Source organism: Zingiber officinale, chromosome 7A (assembly GCF_018446385.1).
Source record: "Zingiber officinale cultivar Zhangliang chromosome 7A, Zo_v1.1, whole genome shotgun sequence".
NCBI lineage: Eukaryota > Viridiplantae > Streptophyta > Magnoliopsida > Zingiberales > Zingiberaceae > Zingiber > Zingiber officinale.
Genome location: NC_055998.1, coordinates 39,879,986 through 39,903,685, shown reverse-complemented (window position 1 = coordinate 39,903,685; position 23,700 = coordinate 39,879,986). Strand labels below are relative to the sequence as shown.

The 23,700-nt window shown below is 37.7% G+C and overlaps 2 protein-coding genes across 2 annotated transcripts; both read right to left on the bottom strand.

Moving 5' to 3' along the window:
* Nucleotides 1-7,567: 7,567 nt before the first annotated feature.
* LOC122001352 (serine/threonine-protein kinase STY13-like) lies at nt 7,568-12,193 on the bottom strand. The gene is made up of 6 exons (XM_042556060.1): nt 11,610-12,193; nt 10,602-10,723; nt 10,277-10,473; nt 9,954-10,128; nt 8,109-8,243; nt 7,568-8,037 (listed from the first exon to the last, which is right to left on the bottom strand). The coding sequence occupies exons 1-6, from the start codon at nt 11,854-11,856 to the stop codon at nt 7,828-7,830; spliced, it is 1,086 nt and encodes a 361-aa protein (XP_042411994.1). The 5' UTR covers nt 11,857-12,193; the 3' UTR covers nt 7,568-7,827.
* Nucleotides 12,194-14,815: 2,622 nt separating this feature from the next.
* Nucleotides 14,816-21,855, bottom strand: LOC121999356 (protein FAR1-RELATED SEQUENCE 6-like). The gene is made up of 6 exons (XM_042554047.1): nt 21,780-21,855; nt 17,907-18,239; nt 15,446-17,586; nt 15,293-15,344; nt 15,046-15,125; nt 14,816-14,827 (listed from the first exon to the last, which is right to left on the bottom strand). The coding sequence occupies exons 1-6, from the start codon at nt 21,853-21,855 to the stop codon at nt 14,816-14,818; spliced, it is 2,694 nt and encodes an 897-aa protein (XP_042409981.1).
* Between the last annotated feature and the right edge of the window lie 1,845 nt (nt 21,856-23,700).

The following is a 23,700-nucleotide window of genomic DNA, read 5'->3' as shown; positions in this document are numbered from 1 at the left end:
AATCATCAGTCGACTGGTCCTCTATGAAATTCGACTGTAATAGGCCAACGACTCGATATCAGTCAACTGATGGAAGTACCAGTCGACAGATGGAAGTACCAGTCGGCTGTTACAGTAATTGATATAGTAATTACTACAGTAACTGCTACAATACCAGTTTACTATTTTCATAGTCGTCAGACACAAAAATATTTTATGCCTTGGCCCAGTCGACTGGTCCAGTTTTCAGTCGATTGGTAAAACCCTAACACTAGGGATCACTACAAGAAAACCCTCATAGACATCGGTGGAACAACAATAGTTTTAAGCAAAAACCGATGTCTTTAAGCATTTTATACCGGTTTTTCCAAAAATCGGTGTCTATGAGTGCAGATTTTCGCTCATAGACATCAATTTTTTAGGCGATGTCTATGAGCGCCTTTTTTTCGTTAATAGACACCGATTTTAACAGCGATTTTTAAAACCCGGTGTCTATGAACCAAAATAAAATAATATAATTTTCCCACCAATACTTAGCCAAAATTTAGAACACTTCACTCTTCCCTCCAAACCTAAACCTATATCGCATCGTCCACCGTATACCGTCGCGACGCCACCACCACTTTCCTCCTTGCCGCTGGCCATCCGACCATCTCTCTCAGCCTCATCTCCTTCTTCCCCTTCCTAGATCGATGCCCCTTCTCTCAGCCTTATTTTGTTGTGTTTGATTATAAACGATCCCAATTCCAGCCCACCGCTCGTCACGGATTTTGGTTGTCTCACCCTCAACTCTTGTTATTTCGGCGTCGAGAACTCGTTCATCGGTGTAAATCTTCCTTCCCCATGCTCCTATCGTTGTTCATCATGATGTTTTCGGTAGATTGTTTCATTTGCCCTACTGATCTCGATTTAGGGTTTCGATCGGAACTTGTAGGACAGGCTTCGTGTCGTCGTTAGGAATACACTAAGAGATTTATCCTTGATAGATTTTGATTTCTGTTCCATTTTCCATCTACGAGGCGTAAAACCAGGAACGGTTGTCGTCGTTGCTGCGAGGTAAGTATGTCAAGCAAGTTCCGCTGCAACTTTTAACTGATTGAGAAAAGTATATCATTGTTAACAGAGAAAGGTGAAATTAGTATAAGTGCTAGAGGATTCCTCCACCTTGTTCCCTCCGTCCTGATCTTGCCTTGTTACCTTGGATCCCGCCGTTTGGCTACCTAGGTTTTGACTAACTCTTATTTGGTTTATTTGTTTTGATGTGTAGTGTTGGAAAGACGTCGCTGATGAACCAGTATCCTTCATCATCCTCTTTGTTTGTCGTCTCTGTAAATCTGAGGTTTCCTTTACATTTGATAATTACTGATCTGGACTATTTTTTTCTTTTATTTGTCTTTTTTTCATAAACATGAAATGCCAATTACCTAGAATTGCACTCCCCTTGTTATTTCACTACAAACCATAGATATATAAGCGAGTTTCTGATCTCAAATTTATGGTGCTTATGGGTCGTTATGGAACAATTTCTTCATGGTCTAATTGTTGTGTAGCCTTCTATCTGCATTTAGTGGTCTCTTAAACCTCACCATTAGATATGTGCACAAAAAGTTCACGCAGCAGTATAAGGCCACCATTGGCGCTGATTTTGTCACCAAGGAAATTCTAGTTGATGAAAGACTCGTTACCTTGCAGGTGAGTTTGAAATTGAACGAACCATTGGCAAGCTTCTTATTGGTTCCTTCATTTAGTGCTTGAATTATGCATCATTTTGTGGTCTAGATTTGGGATATTGTAGGACAAGAAAGATTCCAGAGTCTTGGTGTTGCATTCTATAGAGGAGTTGACTGCTGCATCTTGGTCTATGATAATGTCCGAAGATCATTTGACACTCTTGATAATTGGCATGATGAATTTCTTAATCAGGTCCATAGTATTATCTCTTTGGGTTTCTAGCCTAACTTGGCATTTTTTTACTCTAATTTTGTATATCTTAATGCTTTCGTTTGTTGATTTTCTGAAATATCATCCCTTTTCTGGTATTAGTTTTAGATACATCAGGATCTTATAGACTGCATCTGGAATTGAGTCTTTCTTGAGCATGTGACAAAGTTATAATGTCTTAGCTTCTAAATGTAACTCTTGCTTTTCTGATTTTCAATTTATTAATTGCATTTTCTAGTCTCATTCGCATGACATAGGACTGTATAACCTGTATGCTCGATGCTGGTTTGGGATTAGCCAAAATCTGGCCATTTCCAATGAGTCCTGGTTAAATCTTGAAAACCATTTATATGCTTATCAGATCCTCATGAATCCTCTTGAATTTATTCTTTCCAGACTAAACAAGGAGATGATTGATACTTTGTTTGGCAGAAAGACAACAATGGCCACAAAGGGGATTGCTGGTGGTCCATTAGATCCTTCCTTGGCCTAAGAAAGCAGGATCCTTGATCCTAACAAATCTCAGAACATTTCAAATTTGCTAAAGGATTTTAATTTGACGAAAGAAAATGTCGATGAGGCTATCTTACAAGGTATCAAACCACCCTTTGGCATGTGCAACTGGAAATTCTGTTAAGTCTATGTTCTATCTGTTTGCCTGATCTACTTTACTTACTACTTATGCTAAGGCTAGATAGTTGGTGAATAATATCATCCTTTTTAGCTCATTTCGGGATGAATTTCTTAATATAAATTTCTCTTTAAATCTTATGATCTAGTAGGTGGCATTATTAATTACTTTACAAGAGATCTTTTCTTTTAAAGTATATTGTGTATGACCTTATCTTCTGTCTGCCTTAAGTGTATTTTCTGAATTTTGAGAACCAATTTTTTTTTGTACATCTACCATCAAGTATGACCCAACTTTATTAGATGCTATCATGTTTTCATTAACATTATATCTGTAAAGGTAAAGCTGATAGTTTGGGGAAAAATGTTTTGGAGGCGCTTAAGGAAATGATTCCAAGCAGAGATGAAGAGATCAAATTGAAACAATATAAAGAGAAACCACCTCTGAAGCTTGGTCCAGTTGAAAGCTTCTTGAAGTCAGTGATTAGTATCTCGTATGCATTTAAGAGAGTTGTTGCCCTGCTTTACATTTCTAATTTTGATTCAGAGGTCAATTACCTAAATGATCTTTTCAGGACTCTCAAGGTAAGTCTTATTTTGCTAAGTCATATCAAATTCCACCTGATAATATACTGCACAATTTGATTCTATTCTGCAATTTTATAAATGTGCATTAACAATTTGATCCAAATTTTATAATATTAAGACAATTTGATTTCAATTTTGGACCTTTTGATGTGATTAACAATTCAATTTTAATTATTGTTCCTATTTTCCTGTGTTTGTAAGAATTCTATTGTAATGCTTATTCCTATTTTTCTGTATTTGGATCCTCTGTATGAGTATGTTTTCCTTCGTAAATCAGTAGTCTTAACTCTTATCAGTTCACTTCTATTAATCTCTTGTTAATTCTTTGGTACTCTTTCATATTATCCCATTTTCTGAGAAGACAATAACATTTTTGTTTTGTAGAAGAATATGACACATTGCTGGCAGATTATTCTAATACAAGTTGCATAACACCTAGTTTTCTATAAGTCTTATGCATGTCTCGTCTTAACCTCTTTGATAACAAGAAATTACTAATATAATTTTTGTAAGTTTTAGATAGATTGCAGAGAGAACTTGAAATACTATACTTGATTACCTTACAAATTTCACTGATATTTTCTCTATATTTTGGTCATTCTCTCAGTATTCCTAATCACAGAATGTGAATTCACATCTATTGATTATGTGGAAGTTTAATTATAACCATGCCTCCTCCATGCTGCTTAGATTTATGAGGTTTAAGAATGAAGGAAGAATCTTTCATTTTGTTCTTTTGAAAATTTATTATGTTAATATAAGTAGAATCTTTTTGAAGATAGTGTGAATAAATTATTTTATATATTCCAAGAAAAATCATAATAATCTACTATACACCATGCATCACTATATTTAGCTTCTTCAAATCAGTTGCCTTATAACAGATTATTTCAAATGTGCAGATCAAAGAAGTTGAGCAAGTAAGTAAAAATTACCAGCAAAAGGTTACTTATCTTATTTTCAATCTCTATTTGAGTAGAATTTACAACATCTTTAATTTCCCTTATGTAAGCAACAAATTGCTTTATATCCATATTGACTATTTTATTCTATTCAGATAAGAGAACTAGAGAATCAATTAAATGGTGAGAGGACAACCAAGAAGGATGTTGCAAAGTTCCCAAAGCCTCCAGTGGCTCCTTTAAGATGGAGGCCTCCTTTACAAAGAATCACCAATCAGTTGTCACCCTTAGGACATCAAACAAGCAGAGGTGCCCATCTAGTAATAGATAAAGAGAATTGTCTATTAACAAATAAAACTACTAGGGAAGATTATATTTAGTTAAATCTTTGCACAGAGCAAGAAGGATAACGTTGGCACCAGTAAGAAGAATATTTGTGTACTATCTATTACCTTTTGATGTTGTAAGAAGAATAGTCATGTGTAATTTGTGGATACTGACTTGATGTGCACAATATCTATTATCTTTTTATGTTGTAAGAAGAATATTTATGTGTTGGTTATATGGATATTGACTTAGTGTGTTTAGATACATCGGTGCATTTTTATTTGTGATTTTCTTAGTGAATTAATAATATTAACTTAATTTTATGATTTGCTTGGTGATAATATTGGTGTTTCACTATTTCGAAAATCGAATTTATGTCGTTAAACAATACTGATATTACATCGATTTTCCACCGCTGCAAAACCGGTGTCCTTAACTAATATTACATCGGTTGTATACCGCTGTCAAAACTGGTGTTATTAACATATAATATTATATCGATTTTACACCCGATGTCGTTAAGTGATACTACATCGGTTTTAACCCGATGTCTAAAATGGCAGACCTTTTACATCACCTTCATAGACATCGGTCGAAAATGTAATAGACATCGGTGGAAAACCGATGTCTATGAGGATTTTTGTTGTAGTGGTTTTGCCCCCCGAGTACATTCACTTAGCACTCATCCTTGCCCGACCAACCTAGACCTAGCCTTCTAGCCTCCTCCATCAGCCTAGCGTCCCTCAGATGCCTCCCCATCCTTCACGCTTTACTTTCTGGAGCTTCCTTCGGCCTTTTCCTAGTTGTCGGATCTTCCTTTGCCGAGAGACTCCTCACCTCTAGGACTTCAACCATTGTCAAGTCACACTTGGACTTACGTTGCCAAGACTACATACTTGGACTTACACCGCCAAGACTCCTTTTAGACTTTTCTCCTTTGTCAAGATCACATTTGGACTTTTCTTGTTGTACCTGTATCATGCACACTCACAATGCATATCAAATACAATAATAAACCTAACTTAAACATTTTGCCCAAACATCAAAATATAGGACACCTAGATTGCTCTAACATTTCCAACTGTCTGACTTCGCTCACTAGAACTTTTCAATCTACCTGACTTCACTCACCAGGACTTTCTCACTGCTTAACTTCACTCACTAAGGCTTTTCACCTAATTTCACTCACCAGGACTTTTTATATCTACCTAGATTCACTCATTAGGATTTTTTAATCTGCTTAGCTTCACTCACTAGGACTTTCCATATCTACCTAGTTTCACTCACTAGGATTTTTCATCACCTAACTTCACTCACTAGGATTTTTCATTCTACCTGGCTTCACTCACCAGGGCTTTCCATACCAAGTGTTCAGTTAATACTGACTCACTTGGATTTTCTTCTTCTGCCAATCTTCCTGTTGGACTTGTCTTTGCCTAACCTTCAGTTAGGATTTTCCAGTTAAATATCTGATTAATCTTGATGTACTTGACTCTTCTGATCAATCTTTGATCGTCAATCTTATATATGAATAATTATAACTATAATTTTTATATACCGTCAAATATTAAAATTTAAAAATCAAGACTCAAATTTGATCCAATTAAACTTAGTCAATGTAATTAATTTTAATTCAAAAAAAAATTAAACGAACAAACTTTGACTCGAACCGCAGCGCTGCCAAGAGAGGCTTCTTCATGCTGCGTGGTTTATGCCCGGCCAGTTGGATTATTGAAAAATATTCCCTCTATTATCCTTCTGATCAATAGAATAATTATTTCATGAAAACGTAAAGGGGAAATAAAGAATTTTTATTAATTTGATTTATGTAATATAATAATATAAAACAAATTTTTTTATACATTTGATGGATAGACGTTATATATATATATATACAAGATTGATATGTTGTGCGCCTGCTCAGTGTGCGACTGTGCGCGACTTGCCTTCCTGAATCTCCTGATCGGTCTCTGGACCGATCAGGGAACCGATCATTTTATGATCAGTCTACAGACCGATCAGGAGGTTCCCTGATCGGTCCACAGACCGATCAGGAGGTTCCCTGATCGGACTGGTGACCGATCAGGGAGGCAAGTCGCGCACTTTGCAGGCGCGCAGCATATCAATCCTATATATATATATATATATATATAATTAAAATAATTTCAATAATAAATTTAATATAAATAATTTGTTTCACTTGGATGCTTGGTTGGGGGAATGGGAAAGGGATTGTTATAAATTAGTCAATTTCGATTATTTTATGACTCATCCATCCTAATTGTCTCAATGGATTGTAGTGGTTCATGTAGCTCAACAAGCTAGATGACTATTTCAATTAGTTTGTCTAACTTAATTGCATAAGCACCTAGCTCGTTTAGATTGACCATCCGAATCAATTTTTCTAACTAATTATCTAGCTAATTCGATTTAAGTACTAGTTCATCTAGTATAATTAATCCCTCTAACCATCCAAACGGCCTAAAGAGTTCAACTAGCACGTTTGATTTATTTAACTTGATTAACTCATTCTACTCAATCAAGTCAGTTGATCTATCAAGCGTGAGTGATTTGTCACTTCAGCATAAATGAATCCATCTAGAACAATCAATCTTTCATTATCAAATTAGTGACTTTCACAACTTACAATAATAGAAGATATATTGTTACAAGTTTTCCTAATTTTCTCTACCAACTAAGTTTGTCTATTTGGCCCAACTAATCAAGTCATTTGACTTGATTATCCCAATCAACTTGTCCAACATGGTTGGCCTAGCCTATCTAGCCCAAGCACACAATGCCCTAGTCTATCTATCCCAATCACCCCAATCAATTCAATTCCCTACTCTAGCTCACTACTCATTTGGTTCTACTAACCTTATTAGTCCATCCGCCATAATCAGTTCCTCTAATCTATCTACCTCGATCGGTCCAACCATGACTAGCTCATTTGGCCAACCAACTCGCTCGATCCATCTTTAGTAGATCAATCCATCTTAGGTCGTGCTACCTATTCAAGGTCATCGGTCCCCTCCCTCGTTACAAACGTACACTGGCTTTTTACGATAGCAGTCCAACAGGAGAGAATTCATATATGGTTGCGATGGTGTGGCAACAGAAACAAAAAATGCCATTTCATTTTACATATAAATTGCAAAGAATACCAAAATTCTCTCCCCCTCTTAGGCACCATCAAACACTAATAAGCTACTTCATAGCACAGTGGAGGAAACTACTAATCATTCAAAGTTAACACAGTCCCAGTTCAAGTCTGGAATATAGAAGAAGGATGTAATCATTAATCATAACAACGTTGAGAATGCACGAAAACAGCCGACGAATACGCACGGAATGACTTTACATCGTATAAATGACAAAGCATGTCGAACATATATACTCTAGATGCATTGCCATAATAGCTCAGCTTTGCATCCGATGTTCGATGTATATACTATCATTTTCAAGGACCCCGGTGGCTATGGAAACACCCAAAACATCCTTGTTGCTGATCAGGAGGGATCATACCTCCTCCCTTGGATGTATCAATAGCTTCCAACATGGTCACCGCTTCATTCATCTCAGGTCGTTTGTCGGGGTTTGCATCCCAGCAGATTTTCATCACATTTGCCAGAGAGCTGGGGCAGCACCGCGGGATATCTGGCCTCAAGTTCTGTGTTTACGGGTAAGTTATAAATGCAGTTCTACAAGCATTCCAGAAATTGGTCGAGGAAAAACGTCTACCTGCCGCACAACCGCAGATGTAATCTCAGAAAAGCTAAGGTCAGGATATGGCATATCACAGCAATATACCTCCCACAAGCAGATGCCAAAGCTATATACGTCACATTTTCTATTATAAGGGTTACCATTAAGGACCTGCAAGTGTGTTGGTGTGATGTCAGTCATTTCACAGTTAAACAAGTAGTTGAAGAAAACATTGAAACATATGGCATAGGTGTTCAGGAAAAAATGGAAGCTTAGAAGATATATTGAAGCGTACAAGGACAAATGATTCTAATTCCGGCCTGGAGAATCTGCGTCTTAATCAGTGTACAGATTAGAAATATACTCCACGAGCTTACATTGAAGGGGCAAAAGGGAAATCAAGAAGCTTAAACAATGAACTTATATCTTTTTATGAGTTGATGGATCTTGTTGTCTTTCTTAGAGCATCCTTTTCTTTCCTTTATCTTGGGCTAAAGTTAGCATCGGCCAGAACTTGAATCTTTTCTTTTCTACTTTGTGTTTGCTTCACTCATTTAAGCATTTAACTAATGTTTTGCTATGATCATTTTGCCTGTAGATGCTTGTATGAATCTTTCTAAATCAACAAACCTGCAAGTCCCTCAGTCTTCTGCTAAAACTTCTTCATAAAAGGTCTAGGATTCTAATGATCCAAGTTATTTGATAGAAAAGAGGGAAAAGGAAGAACTTGAAACATGAAAGCAAAAGTAAGCGAAAAAAGAATTGGTTGAAAATAAGCGGACCATGTTAAAGTAAAGTTTATCTAATTCGCTCCAATTTGATTCCGAATCCATAATTAGCCTGAGATTATTTCTTAATATGCAGTTTTGACCTTCCTACCTGATCGTGCCCTTCCATCTCAATCATCTTTCAGCCACCTGTGTTGCTTCCTCCTCCCCATCCCTTGGCTTCCAGCCAAACTCAATCTTGCTGCCCAGTCATTCAGACCTTTGATCCTTGAAAGTCCTCAGCAAACCTTTCTCCCCCATTTATTCTATCACATCTGACGAAGTCGATAGTCTCCTTGCTCCTTTCCCTGCACTATCTCCACCATACCCTACAACGATATTGGCTTTCGGATCAAATGCCAAGATCCTTCCGCCATCCCTTCCTCTTGGCAACCTTGGTTGCCCACCTGTCTCTGTGCATTTGGTGTGCTTGCTAGCCCATCACACAGAGGGCATCTCCATAGCATTGAACTATCGCATTGCATATCAAGATCTTCTAAACCATTGCCTTTCTAGTACATTTTTTTTCTCTTAGTGAACTCTAGTTAGCTTTCTATACATGTCATAATGGGAAAATCTATTAAGGTCAACACCATTGCATCTCCTGGACCAAACGTATTACCATCCTGTATAATGTATGTGCATGCATATCATCTGTGGATCATCCTAAAATTTGTATAGATAATCCTAGGTTAGATTTGTCATTTGAAGAGGCTTTCATAATCTAGTAACATTTGAGCATCCAATCATCTTTATCTTTATCTAGTACAATGCAAACTAAGTTACTTGCAATATACGAGGATACCAAAGGAAAGATCATCTAACTGATTTGGTCTGATTGTGGCGCTCATGTTAAGATTGATCAAAATTCTTACAATAGTAAGCATGGATAGATATGAGCTAACCTAATATTCGTAATTGCAGAGGAGATTGAGAAGTCACTCTTGTGAAATGAAATCACAAGCTAAAAAATGTCACAAAAGTAGGTTGTCTGTTTGTCTTACCATATCCAAATCATAATGAAAATTACATCAGCCATGAAAGGTGCTCAAGCAACATAGTTGGAAAAACGAATATAGAAATTACCCAAATGAAATGTCACAAATGGGCATACCTCTGGTGCCATGTATCCAAGAGTTCCGGTCTCACCCGTCATGTCATTGGGATTTTGGGCCTCAATACGAGCAACACCGAAATCAGCTATTTTCACTGTTCCAGTCCTATCAAGAAGCATGTTTTCTGTCTTAACATCTCTATGCACAATCTTTTGGGAATGAAGGTAACTTAACCTACAAATATAAATCCAAATTGCAAAAAGTTATTTGGCTTGCATATTGCTCTGACCACTGGAGGGGAGGCAATGAGTAAGTACAAATCAGAACAAGATGTTATAAGCTAAAGACTCTCAACTAGAAGAGTTCAAAGATCAGTGCTGACCCTCTTGCAAGATCCAAAGCTATCTGTACTACTACCTTGAAAGCTAGTTTTCTTCTATGGTGCTTTATAAGAAAGGATTTCAGTGCACCACCAGGGAGATATTCAACAATGACACAGCATACATTGCTGGCCATGCCAAGATGGCCGTTTTCTGTTTGTATGTTTAGGTCTGTTGCCCCAATTGCAGCCCCAATAAACTACAGGAACAGGAGAACATACAATTGCAACTGTCAACAATAAATAGAAATACAAGTAGAAAGATAGGAGCATATGGGATCCAAGAATGATCTTAATCAATGATCTGTATATACACAATGATCTGTACCTTAGTAACATTTGGATGATCGAGTTTATGCCAAACTGACACTTCTTGAGAGAATGCTGCACGTACTGCAGCCACTTCAGAATCTGTTTTGTTTCCCTCCTCCCCCCAGTCAAGCAACTTCACTGGAAATAGCACAAGGGAGATTTATTATTACTAACAATAGAACTGCGGATTGTATATCGAGGGTGTACACTTTATTTTGGCACAAGGTTAAGAAAAATCAGAGTGACGACAATTGGGATAATGTTTTGGTTCAGAGTATCCTTCTGAAGAATGAAGGATGATGAACAGTTGTGTAATAAGAAACATTATGGTTAAAGTGTAAAGCAAATATGAAAAGAAAAAGGCAAATAAAGAATATTCCAAACCCCACAAAAAAAATTATAACTCATCGCAATTGCCCAATTATAACTCATTCCGGTTTCATTACTGCATTTTGTTCTTCCTTCAAAAGATATCACAAGACCAACACCTCATTATTTTAGCCAGGTTCACATGAAAGTACAAGTGAGAAAACAACTGATCCAACAAATGTCACGGGAAAAACACCAACCTCCAATGAAGTCCCTTGGAGCTTTCTGATTACCACAATCAACAACTTTTTATATATGTAACCAACTTGAGCATACCAAACCATAGTGAAAGTAGAGACACATAACAATCTCATGGTATCATTAATGCAAAATGTAATAAACCAATGAAAATTTTTTTGTTAATGAACAACGGTAGATTTAGTGATGATCCATTTGAAAGTAATAAATACTTTTGTAGAAGAATAGATTAACTAGGAAAAGATACGATGATAGATGATGAGAGTTCAAAGTCAGATTGAACACTGATCTTGGTGATTCTACTCTTTAGTGCAGAGAAAAAGGGAAGCAAGCATTCTAAAGAAATTGAATTCACCAAAAATCTTTGAAAAAACAAAGGAAGATTTCAAGCAGTCGGGGTGGCATCATGTAGGGACAAAACCCTATTTATTTCTCAGAATTTTAGGGCATGGCTCACCGGCGACGTCCTGGCCGTCGTAGACGCCGCGGTGGACGGTGCCGAAGGTACCCCTGGCGATGACTCCTTTGATGACCAGCTTGGAGGGGTCGATCTCCCACTCTTCTCGCCGCCTCTCCCTCCTCTCTTCCTCCTTCCTCTTCTCCATCGTCAATGCCCTGCTCAGGTGCCGCTCCAGCTGCTCGTCCAAGTTCTTCAGATCGATCTGGTCCGCCCTCACGAACCCATCGCCACCTCCCTCCTTCATCTCTCTCTCTCTCTCTCTCTCTTTCTCTCCCAAAAGAAAGATGTATCTTTACAACCTCCGCCTTTTCCTCTACTCACTCTTCTCTTCCTTCTTTAAAAAAAACACAATATTTTCCAGCTTCCTCTCTTGTTTCTGTTCTCCTATTCTCCTAGTATTTGTCTCCCCTCCCCTCCCTATGCTTCCATGTGAGCACATGGGTTGCCTGCCTCTCTCCATAATCAAAGCTTGGAATTTTCATATCTTATCATCGTGAAATCTCTCGTCTTTTGTTGTATTTTGCTTTGTTTGGAGCCTTGGACTCTTCCTCTCACCTCGCTCCTCACGGGCTCACAATTACCCACAATAGATTGTTTTATATATATATATATATGAAATGGACCTTTTGCCTTATCTTAGCATGTGCTGCCTTGGTCAACTGAAGGAGATTGCAGATGTAACGGGTGGATATATCACTGTGTTTGGAGTTTGGACTGGAACTAACGACCAAGAAGAGTAATGATACGTTGCGGGAATTAAAATCACGAAATGCTACGGGAACGAGTCAGCCATTTCAACGTGGCTTAAAAAAAAGGCATGAACCCTTCTCATTCTTTCCACCTCATCTTGAATTTACTCTTTACTTTTGACTAAAACCCTAAACGAGATCCACTTCCCTCCCATTTCTCCTCCACGAAGCTGCGCCGCCCTCTCCTCCTTTCTGTCCTCTGTGCCGCCCTCTCCTCCGACACAGAAGAGGCTGCGCCGCCCTCTCCTCCGACACAGAAGCTTCTGCGCCGCCCTCTCCTCCACGAAGCTGTGCCGCCCTCTCCTCCTTTCTGTCCTCTGCGCCGCCCTCTCCTCCGACACAGAAGGTTCTGCACCGCCCTCTTCTCCGACACAGAAGCTTCTGCACCGCCCTCTCCTCCTTTCTATCCTCTACGTCGCCCTCTCCTCCGACAGAGAAGCTTCTGCGCCGCCATCGAAGCTGTGCACAAAGCAAAGATCTACCACCATCGAAGCTCCTCCATCGCCGAGCGAACCCTAAAGGTGCACCCCCAGAGAAGTCGCGAAGCTCCTCCACGGCCTTGGAAATAAACCTCCTCCACCAGCGAACTGACGGGTTTGTTTTTTAGCACTTGATGAATCTTCCCCTTATTATTGAACATTAAAATCTTCTCATGACTATTCTTCTTGAACAAATGTAATTATAATTATGTTTGCCATATTATAATTTTTGTAGCATCTCATTGATGAAACCCGAGACATGTCCTATTATTAACCAATTTTGTTTGGTTCCTAGTAGTGAAATCAATTAGGATATTGAAAGTCATGTTTAGGATATTTTAAATTTGCAACAATTTATACTCTGGATATCTCTTATACTATGTGTGGCCTCCTAAGTATTACTCTAACATAAATTACCTAAATTGTAGTTGTTGAGTAAGGATATGAAAGAGAAAGCAGATGATTTTTGTTCTTTTGATATGAAAAAAAATTGCAGGACAAAGGAACACATATTCATGGCAGCCGGTTCTTCATCATCAAATTCTTTTACTCGAAGACGCATGAATGATGAACAAGGTGAAACACCTCATATATTATGCTATTGTGGGTTAAGAGCTACTCTCTGGACTTCATGGAAGGAAACCAACCCAGGGAGACGATTTTTTTCATGCCCAAAATTTAGAGTAAGTTTTGTTTATATAAAATGGTTTTAAAACCAACCATTTTTATATGCTTTTTTACTTATTGGATTTTGATTAAGTTTGTTCGATATTCAGGAAAGGGGATGTGGCTTCTTCCTATGGCATGATCCAGAATTGTCAGAGAGAACTAAGGGAATTATTAATGATCTGAAGAGGGATAACAAAAAATTACAGATGGAGATTAGTGAATTGAAGAAATCTAATATGTACACCGAAAGTGCAGTTGATTGTAATGTTCTCCTGGAGCCTGTGAACAACTCTATCACAATGAAGTTGAGTGATGAAATATGTTCATTTAATAGAATGTTAGAGTTACTATCGTTGTAGTTGTATTTACTTGGATTGTGATGATTTGGAGGTGGTTGGTGTAATTTGCTATAAGCAAATAACTGTTGAAGTAATGAAATGTAATTTGCTATGAAGTTCGTATTCATTTTGAATGAAATGTTTTCTTTTCATTGTAAATGTGTAACATTTGAGTATTAGTGTATGAAAACTAAAGTTACTTGCCTGCTTATCCATTAAAGAAAGCACTAAATTCTTTTGAGGAAGAGATTAGAACTATTGAATCTGGATTCTTGAAGTCCTGGTTCGTAGTGGTCATTTAATCCTTTTTTTCATATTGTCGACATTTTAGTGATAGAGATTTTTTGGTATGCTCTTGTTTATTGCGATACAAATTTTTTGGTATGCTCTTGTTTATTGTATTACATGTCATAGGATTTGCATCGGAGGAACATACAATGTCAGCTGATATACTGAGGGCATTCCAGGCTACAGAAGAAGGTTACTTGCCTTTGGTCACTGGACAATGGGTTGTGAAACCTCAGCTATTGAGAACAAAACAGAAATAGGATGCATGCAATGTGATAAGAAAACTGCAACAAGATTCCTCCCAGTTATCATCCGAGATACACATTGTAAAAGACAAGCTAATGGAAGAATCTAAGTATGCTAACAATGTTGAATATGACTTAGGGCAGCAAGTAAGGAATTACAAATTGGAAACTATGAACTGAAATACGCATGCAAAAAACGTGAATATAAATCCAGCATATTATCTCTCAACCCATACAATCTTCAATTGGAAACATAAATCTAATTACATTACAATCTTCAATTGCATTACAATATTCAATTAAAAAAGAACCCAACATAGGACTAACATAAACCTTTCAATCCCTCAAGTACACAAAAAGAGTCTTAATGTCATGAACATAAATCCAGCATATTATCTCTCTTTTGTCATCAACTCCATTTCCCCGGTGCAGGCCTTAGTACACAACCTGCAAAATGAATAAGAGACTCAATGAATAAAAATCAAAGATGCTTCCCAAATCAATAACATAATGTCTTGGTTTTTCTGATATGCATCTTTTTCTATTTTCCTGTCTAGGTTATTGCTTTAAACATATCTGAGAAAAGTTATTGCTAACAAACATCTTAAGAAATCAATGTCATCTATTGTTACAAGCTGCTATAAATTAAAGCAAAGACTACATACCTTTCTTTCAAGATCTTGCAAAGACTGATCAATGATCGCAATCATATTGTAGTAGGCTTTCTTTAAAACATCTTTGGCAGCTTGAAACAAATGACAAATTCAACTTAAAACAAGTTGGAGAATTCATTTCTTGCCAAAATTACCAATTCTAAGTACATATACAAATAAAATGTAAAATGATAAATTCTAAATTAAAAAATTTCATGCATCTAACTTACATTTTTACTGGACTGATCATCGATCATACTTCGAGAATTGATATTTGATAACTCATTTTGATTTTTATCAACTGTAGCATCCTGTAGATAGATGTACTTATGCTCAATATTAACAAATAACAAAAGTAAAATCAATTATCACTAAAAACATAACACCAAAAGTATCAAATATACAACCAAACCTTTTTTTGAGACTTTGTCTTCGTCTTTTTCACAATTTGCTCAAATTTTGATTGTTTTCGTTTCATCGGTGGACGTCCACGAGATCTTACTATTAGAGGACTGTGAAACTGTTTGATCTCATTTCTTGATTCTTCATATATTTTATTGCTGTCCTGATAACCATCCAATGAATCACCAATATCTATATCCATAATCCTTTTTTTTGCTTCTTTCAATATCCCTGTTAAAACAAAGCACCTCTCATCATTTTTTGACCCAAGCTGCCCCACTTCTTGTAACAATGGTTGAAGATTATTATATCTTTGTCGTTCCTCTGCATGATGATAAAAATCATCATAAATATTGGTGATTCCTTGATATCCACGTTTAATGTCTTTGCGCCATCGTTCCAATATAAAATTTTCTGGAATTACAGTGATATTTCTTTTCACCATAACTAACATCAAATGTCTACACACAATTCCACGAAACTCAAAGAGACGACACAAGCACTTCATCTGAGATTGTAACTCACTATATTGTACCCAAAAAGAAACATTTTTTGGAGGTGCTCCCTCTTTCCCATATATAGTTTCTGTCACCTCAAAAAAGAGTGTTGATCCTTCTTGCTTTACAAATGTAGTGTTACAAAACATTAAACCTCGCAATTCATCTTGAAACAACTTGAATATTTTGTTAGTGTAAACACTTTGAAATTGTTTTTCAATTGGATTGCCACTGATAACCGGAATGATTGAATTGAAAGACGCAAAATCAGAATTATCTTCCTTTTCAATCTTGCTTTTCAAAGCATTGTCATATTGTTCAATAAACTGCTTCAAAGTTGTTTTTGAATGAACATAATCATCAAAAAATGCATTCATACTTTCACTTCTTTGACTTGTTGACATTCCTGCCCAAAATTTATCTTTCACATATACAGGCATCCACTTATGACGAATTTCATATAAAGAATTCAACCAATCATTTTTCTCCAAGTTAAATTCTTCGATAAATTTTTTCCAGTTGCTATCACATTCTTCAGATGTCATAGAATTGTAAACAATATTCTTCAAGTTTTTCTTTATCAACTTATATTTGGCATGACTACTAAACTTGGCTGGAAGTTTTTTCATAATATGCCAAAGACATAAACGATGATGAGAGTCTGGAAATACCTCAACAATTGCAATTTCCATGGCTTTGCATTGATTTGTAATAATAGCTTGTGGAGCTCGTCCTCTCATGCATGTCAACCATGATTTAAATAACCAAATGAAAGTTTCAGAATCTTCTTTAGATATCAAACCACAACCAAGTAATATGGATTCACCATGATGATTTACTCCAACAAACGGAGCAAATGGCATATCATAACTATTGGTAAGATATGTAGTATCAAATGTAATGACATCAGAAAAAGAATCACATGCAGCCCTAGATCTTGCATCAGCCCAAAATATATTTCTTATGCGAGAATCTTCATCTACGTCAATCACATAAAAGAAATTTGAATTTCTACTTTGCATACGACAAAAGTAATTATTCAAGGCTTCTGCATCACCATTCCCAAGCCTTAATCTCCGTGATTCAGCCACATAATTTCTACACTTTCTCTCATCAAACGATAAGTTTTCATAGCCACCAGCTTCAACAACAAATGATTGAAAACTCTTACTCAAAGTTATTCCCGCTTGATCATTCAACTCTAATTTCCTCTTAGTTTGGGAATCTAACACTTTATTACATCTAAAATGTCTTGACTTCCTTGGACTTAATGCATGATTGTGTTCAAGTTGAATACTCGTAATGACACATAATCCATCATTCTGAATTGTAATATTAATCTTTGCTTTGCAATCCGTTTTGCTACAGGGTCTAGGATAAAAAGAATTTTTCACTCTAGGAGCAGTCTTACCATTTTTAGAGCATCCGAACGAAAAATACTTCAGCTGGCCATCATCTCCTTTTTTGGAACCCAGCTTTGAAATACCAAAACCAAGACTCTGGGCATAAGATTTGTAAAAATCACGAACTTCTTCTTCAGCTGAAAAACACATCCCAACTTGTGGAGTATCAACTCCGTTTGAGCTTGATGAATCAACCAACACTTGGAAATCACCCTCAATTAATAGTTCTTGCTCCATAACAATTTTACAACCTAAATTCAAATAAAATAGCTATTAACAAACTTTTATACAGTGCACAAAGAAGAGAAATGATAAGTTATAAGAAATGATATGCTGCAAGAAGAATATGTTGCAAGAATTTCAAAGAGGACGGTATATTTTGAAAGAAACCAAACTTAGCTGAGACAGAGAAGGCGAAAAGGGTGAAACAGAGAAGATGTAGTGAGTATTTGGGATCACTTACGTCCTTCCAAGGAGGAGATCAACACTAGGAGATCTCAAAACCGTTTGGAAATGGATTGTGGCGCGGGTTGGCCGAGTCTTTCCTAGGGTTGGGGAAACCCTAGGAAACGAGGGCGGTGACACTGGAAAAACGAAGCCTGCAATCGGAGGAGAGGGCGGCGCAGACGCTTCTGTGTCGGAGGAGAGGGCGGCGCAGACGCTTCTGTGTCGGAGGAGAGGGCGGCGCAGACGCTTCTGTGTCGGAGGAGAGGGCGGCACAGAGGACAGAAAGGAGGAGAGGGCGGCGTAGTCTCTGTGTCGGAGGAGAGGGCGGCGCAGAAAAGAAATAGGAGGAGGAGGTGGCGCAACTTCTGCGTGGAAGAGCAATCGGAGGAGAGGGCGGAGAAGCCAAACTCGGAGGAGAGGCGCAGCTTCGTGGAGGAGAAATGGGAGGGAAGTGGATCTCGTTTAGGGTTTTAGTCAAAAGTAAAGAGTAAATTCAAGATGAGGTGGAAAGAATGAGAAGGGTTCGTGCCTTTTTTTTAAGCCACGTTGGAATGGCTGACTCGTTCCCGCAGCATTTCGTGATTTTAATTCCCGCAGCGTATCATTACTCGACCAAGAATTCGCAAAATAAAATAAAATAAAATAATCATTGCTATGTTTGCAAACAGAACAGATGCTGCTGCGTCTGCTCAATCAAACAAACAAGTTTCAAAAGTTTGAGATGTGTGAATCCAACTTGACTAGATTGCTCTTCAGACAGACAAAAACATATGGTAGAAGATTAATCAATCTTCAGTTTTGCAATTCATGGTTCGACATTTCGGTCAGAGATTTCGGGTGCAGTGAGCTCATGCCATATATAAACTCAATCAGAGCCGTATCTTTAAGGTCGATATCTCTCTGTTTTGTGTGATTTCACATGAAGAGCATGTCGTAAACTTTTAGATTCGTTAATTTTAAACGTAATGATTGTTGGAAGTAACGGGAGAAAAGATGAAGGAACTAACTATTTAAGAACAAGAATCAGAATACTTAGAAGGGAAAAAATTTAAGAGGGCATTCAGAGGATAATTCTACAATAACACAGTCATTTTCTAAGACGGATATGCTCAAAAGAAGATGAAACTATAGAGAGGAAGAGAATGAAGGAGAACTCAATAACAATTGTTTTAAACTTCTTCATTGATTCAAATGACAAATACAAGAACATAATTATACATATAAAGAAATTCTTTAAGAGACACATATAAATAGATTTTTAAATAGACACTTCTATTCATAACTAAATGTTAGGAATATACTCTAGATGCTAAGGATATGCTCTGGTAATATACTCGAGTTAATGAATAATATTCATTTATATATAAAAGATTAAGTTTATTATTTCAACATCCCTTTAAACTTAAATTCTTGTTACTCCCAGCTTTGCTTTTAATCTTGCAAAATCTTCAAACTTCAATGTTTTTGATAAAAATATCAACAATTTGATCTTATGTCTTCACATACTTTAGTTGAACTTCATTTTTAATGATGTTCTCTCTAATAAAATAATATCTTGTATCTCTATACTTGCTCTTGTCATGAAAAATAGAATTCTTTCCCAAAACAATAGCTAATTTATTATCAATAAAATTTTCAGTATCTTCTTCTTGTGGCAAATGCATTATCTTCAATAATTTTTTTAGCCATATAGCATGACAAACACAAGTAACAATAGCTACATATTCTACTTCACAAGTTGACAACGTCACAATCAGTTGCTTCTTTGAACTCCAAGTAAATGTAGTATCTCCAATGCAAAATAGAAAACTAAAAGTATTTTTGCTATCATCAATATCTCCTTCCCAATTACTATCACTATATCCAACTAACTTGTAATTCTTGAAAAATGAATAAATTAAACCATAATCCAAAGTTCCCTTAACATACCTCAATATTCTTTTGGCAGCCTTCATATGAAATTGAGTTGGGAACTCCATATAACGACTATTAAGTCCAACTCCATAAACAATATCAGGTCTAGAACATGTCAAGTACCTCAAATTTCTAACAAGCTTTTGATATATGTTGGGTTTACTTTCTTACCATCATTAAATCTAAACAACTTGACTCCACATTCAACAAGGGTGCCAAGATTGACAATCTTCCATACAAAATTCCTACAATATTTTATTTACATATCCTTTTTGAGAAACAAAGATACTATTATCACTTTATTTTATCTTAATGCCAAGATAATATTACATTATTCCAATATTCATCACGCCCCGGGGGAGTCTTTACCAGAGGAAATTCTGATAGCATTTCCCTTGTATGGGTGACAATCTAATACTTGACTACATAGCCCACAGGGCCTCACAATCATCGACCAACACAGCCAGAACATATACAATAATATAAACAAATAATCCACACAGTTTATAATAAATCAGCCTCCGGATGACTACACAACAAATCATAACACGCAAACCTACTCCACTACTCGAGGAAAACACAACCCACAACGGAAAACCATTGTAGCGGAACACAAGGGTAGTAGACCAAAACTCGATATAACATCCACGAGTACGAGATCTACACATCACATGCATGTAGATCACAAAACAAGGAAACAAAGTCTGAAAGTAGAAAACCATATCTACACGAGGTGGGGGACTAGCGACTGGAACCTCCTGACAACCTCAACCTGAAATAGAAATAAAGCAACAGGGTGAGTTCAATGAACTTAGCGGGTATCAAGCTGACATGCATAATAAGATATAGCTATTAGTAATAATCATGGAGTACACTCTCCTGATCAAAAATAGGAAATGCGAAAACTGAACAAGCAAAGAAGTTGTACTCACTAAGACCTCCTATTCGGATATAACGGTCGTCAGACTAAATACCTCATGTCTCTTGTATGCATATCAATCATATGCAGCAAAAAAAATGCAACATCCAATATGCAGCAATCACAAGTAATAAATGCAATTCATGCATATTATGCAAATGACATGGTCACCCCTAACGTCAGTCAGCCATCTCACACACTATGGTGAGGTCGAGTGGGTAGGGTCATGACAACTATGCACTCTGCCATCACTACTCCTGAGTGGCTAAGTGGATAGGATGTTGTCGGAGTACACTTATCCTCCTACCCCAAATCATAGTGGGGGAGCTCAATGCTCTCATCTCCCTGTGTCATAGTCAAGAGGAGAGATCTCTGTCCCCTACCACGCTGCAATCACACTACCTATGAGCGGACTAGCGGAGCCCTGACAGAGTAACCTGTTGCAACACACCCTGCCTGATATACCATTAACCCATGAATGGTTGTGTGTGTAGATCCATGTAACTGGCAATGTGCTCAACAATAATAGAGCCGACAATCGCTTAGCATGCAATCGTGCAAGATGATGCATGACACTAAGCATGTAAATCCTGAAAAATACCAGCCTCCTCATAATGTGTATCAAAAAGGAAGCCAAGTTCAAAACAATGATCTAGGTACACATGCCAAAAAATAAACCTAGGTACACATGTCAGGTAATAAAATTAGGTACACAAGCTAAGTATATCTAGTAGCTAAACCTGTATCCAGTAATACATTGTATATCACTACATAAGTACACAATGCAAGAGTCAAGAGGACATAAGTATAAATGCATAACAGATAACAATATGGTAAACTACGGTATCAAGTAGTGACATACCAAGTAGATATAAGTATAACTATTACTACTAGTTATAACTCACTAAGCATATCAGAATGACAATATCAAAAAGATAAGTCAAAGGTCATGTAACAACATGACTCAAATATAGCACGTGTAAAATACTATCTCCACGTCAAGCGGTTCGTCGTGAATCAAGGTCATGTAACAACGTGCATATAATTAATCCAACCAAATTTAATTCCATTATTAACTAAGGAATCCAAGCATCCATAAAGAATCGCAACCCCACATACTAACACATCCACATCAAGGCATCAACCCAAACATCAATCCACTACCTCTAAACCAAACAACTTGCCCCTTATCGACCTCTGATTTCTTATCTGAATAGTGCTGGTCAAGCCAGAATTTCATGTCAGGCCAAGGAAAGAAATCCAGCACCAATCTCAAACTGCAAGATGAAATTAGATTGATGCTAAATCTAATGCCAAGCCTTTTCTTATGCAAAACCAAAGATCCCTTACCCTACTACAGGCCTTCTCCTGTTGACGCACCGCCAAGAAGATCAGCTACTGGAAATTGCTAGCCAAAAGTACTCGCTGCCAAAAATTTATGGCTGAAGCTACAATGAATCTACAACTAGAGACAATCATCCCATAATTAGCATAACATCCCATACCAACACTGGAACCCAGATCTCTACAAATCGAGAATCCAAATCCATCCAACTTACCCTTTCTTAATGTTCTCAGTTTCTCTCCAACCAAGCCTAGGTCAAGCGATGGTAGAGATTGGTGATGAAGGGATCCAAGGTGGTCGCTGACTCGAAGCAATGGAGGATGGCGACCCTTCCAGGTTAAACTCGGCTCCCGAAAACTAGGCCACAGCGATGGAGAATTTGTGTCGGCACAACAACGACGTCGGGATCAAGAGGGAGGTGGATCTACGAAGAGAGCTTTGCCAGAAAGATGGAATCGAGCCCTCGGCTCCCGACGAGTTCTTGGTGTCCGCGGCTAGGGCTGGGGAAAGCGGTCAGCGCTATTTGGAGAAGAATGGGAGGCAACGATGCAAGGGAGAGGGTGAGGCTTCCCTTGGCCAATGGCTTTGTATGCGTGGGAGGTAAGGCATCGCGAGGCGTCGGGTTGGGGGAGATGAAGAGGAGGTCGGCGCAACGAGAGGGAGAGGGGGCGTCGGGTTGGGGGAAGAATGAGATGGTGAGGGAGAGAAATGAAAGGAAATAAGGAAAATAAAAAGAAAATAAATTAACTTAGGTATCTTTAATTAAATCCTAGGTTAATTCCTCAATCAAATCCCACTTGTGGATATTCCAAACAGGCATTTCCCAAGCCTATAAATGCATCCCCGCAAAATACCTTATACGAGCTCTAAATAATTCTCAAAAAATTTCTAAAAATTTTGTTAAGGTTATTCGTCTATTAAATCTTATTATTAATTATTATTTTGTTGTCATATTTTACATTCTCATCCACTAATAAAAATTTGATCTCCAAATTTTTATTATTTACCATCAGCAAGTACTAGCAACAGATAAACAGTATAAATACTGAACGAAAAACTAACCCACATACCTCAAGTAAAAAGGTGGGGGTATCGAGCTCGGACCATATCCTCGAGCTCCCAGGTAGCCTCCTCGTCAGAATAATATTGTCATCCAACTTTAACCAGTCGAATAGTCTTTTTCCGCAGCTAACGCTCTTCGTGGTCCAGAATCCGTACCGGAACCTTCTCGTAGGTAACGTCAGACTGAATGGGAACTGATATGTCTGACAGAATATATGCTAGGTCAGATACATATCTCCTTAGCATAGACACATGGAATACATCGTGAACGCCTGCCAGAGTCGGTGGTAGCGCCAGACGATAAGTTACCACTACAATCCTCTCCAAGATCTGGAAAGGCCTAATGTATCGTGGAGCTAGCTTACCTCGGAGACCAAATCTCTTCACCCCTTTCGTGGGTGAGACTCTCAAAAATACATGGTCGCCGGTAGAGAACTCTAGGGGTCTACATCTCCGATCCGCATAACTCTTCTGATGGTCTTGTGCCTCAGACATCCTCGATCTGATAGTACGGACCAACTCTGCCTCCTGCTAAGCTCTCTGAGGTCCTAGCAGCTAGGCCTCCCCAACCTCCTCCCAGAGGGTGGGTATCCGACAAGGTCTACCATACAACACTTCAAACGGTGCCATCTGGATAGCCGAATGCTAACTGTTATTGTAGGTGAACTCTACTAATGG

Excerpts from the sequence above, each read along its gene's own strand:
- LOC122001352 (XM_042556060.1), bottom strand. The coding sequence starts at position 11,856 with ATGAAGGAGGGAGGTGGCGATGGGTTCGTGAGGGCGGACCAGATCGAT. Across the intron at positions 10,129-10,276 it reads GCTTTGGATCTTGCAAGAGG|GTTAAGTTACCTTCATTCCC; the intron begins GTCAGCACTGAT and ends TTATATTTGTAG. Across the intron at positions 8,244-9,953 it reads TTGGATACATGGCACCAGAG|GTCCTTAATGGTAACCCTTA; the intron begins GTATGCCCATTT and ends ACACACTTGCAG.
- LOC121999356 (XM_042554047.1), bottom strand. The coding sequence starts at position 21,855 with ATGAAATTCTGGCTTGACCAGCACTATTCAGATAAGAAATCAGAGGTC. Across the intron at positions 17,587-17,906 it reads TTTCCAGTGTCACCGCCCTC|GTTGTAAAATTGTTATGGAG; the intron begins GTTTCCTAGGGT and ends ATTTGAATTTAG. Across the intron at positions 15,126-15,292 it reads ATCAAATATCAATTCTCGAA|CTGCCAAAGATGTTTTAAAG; the intron begins GTATGATCGATG and ends ATTTGTTTCAAG.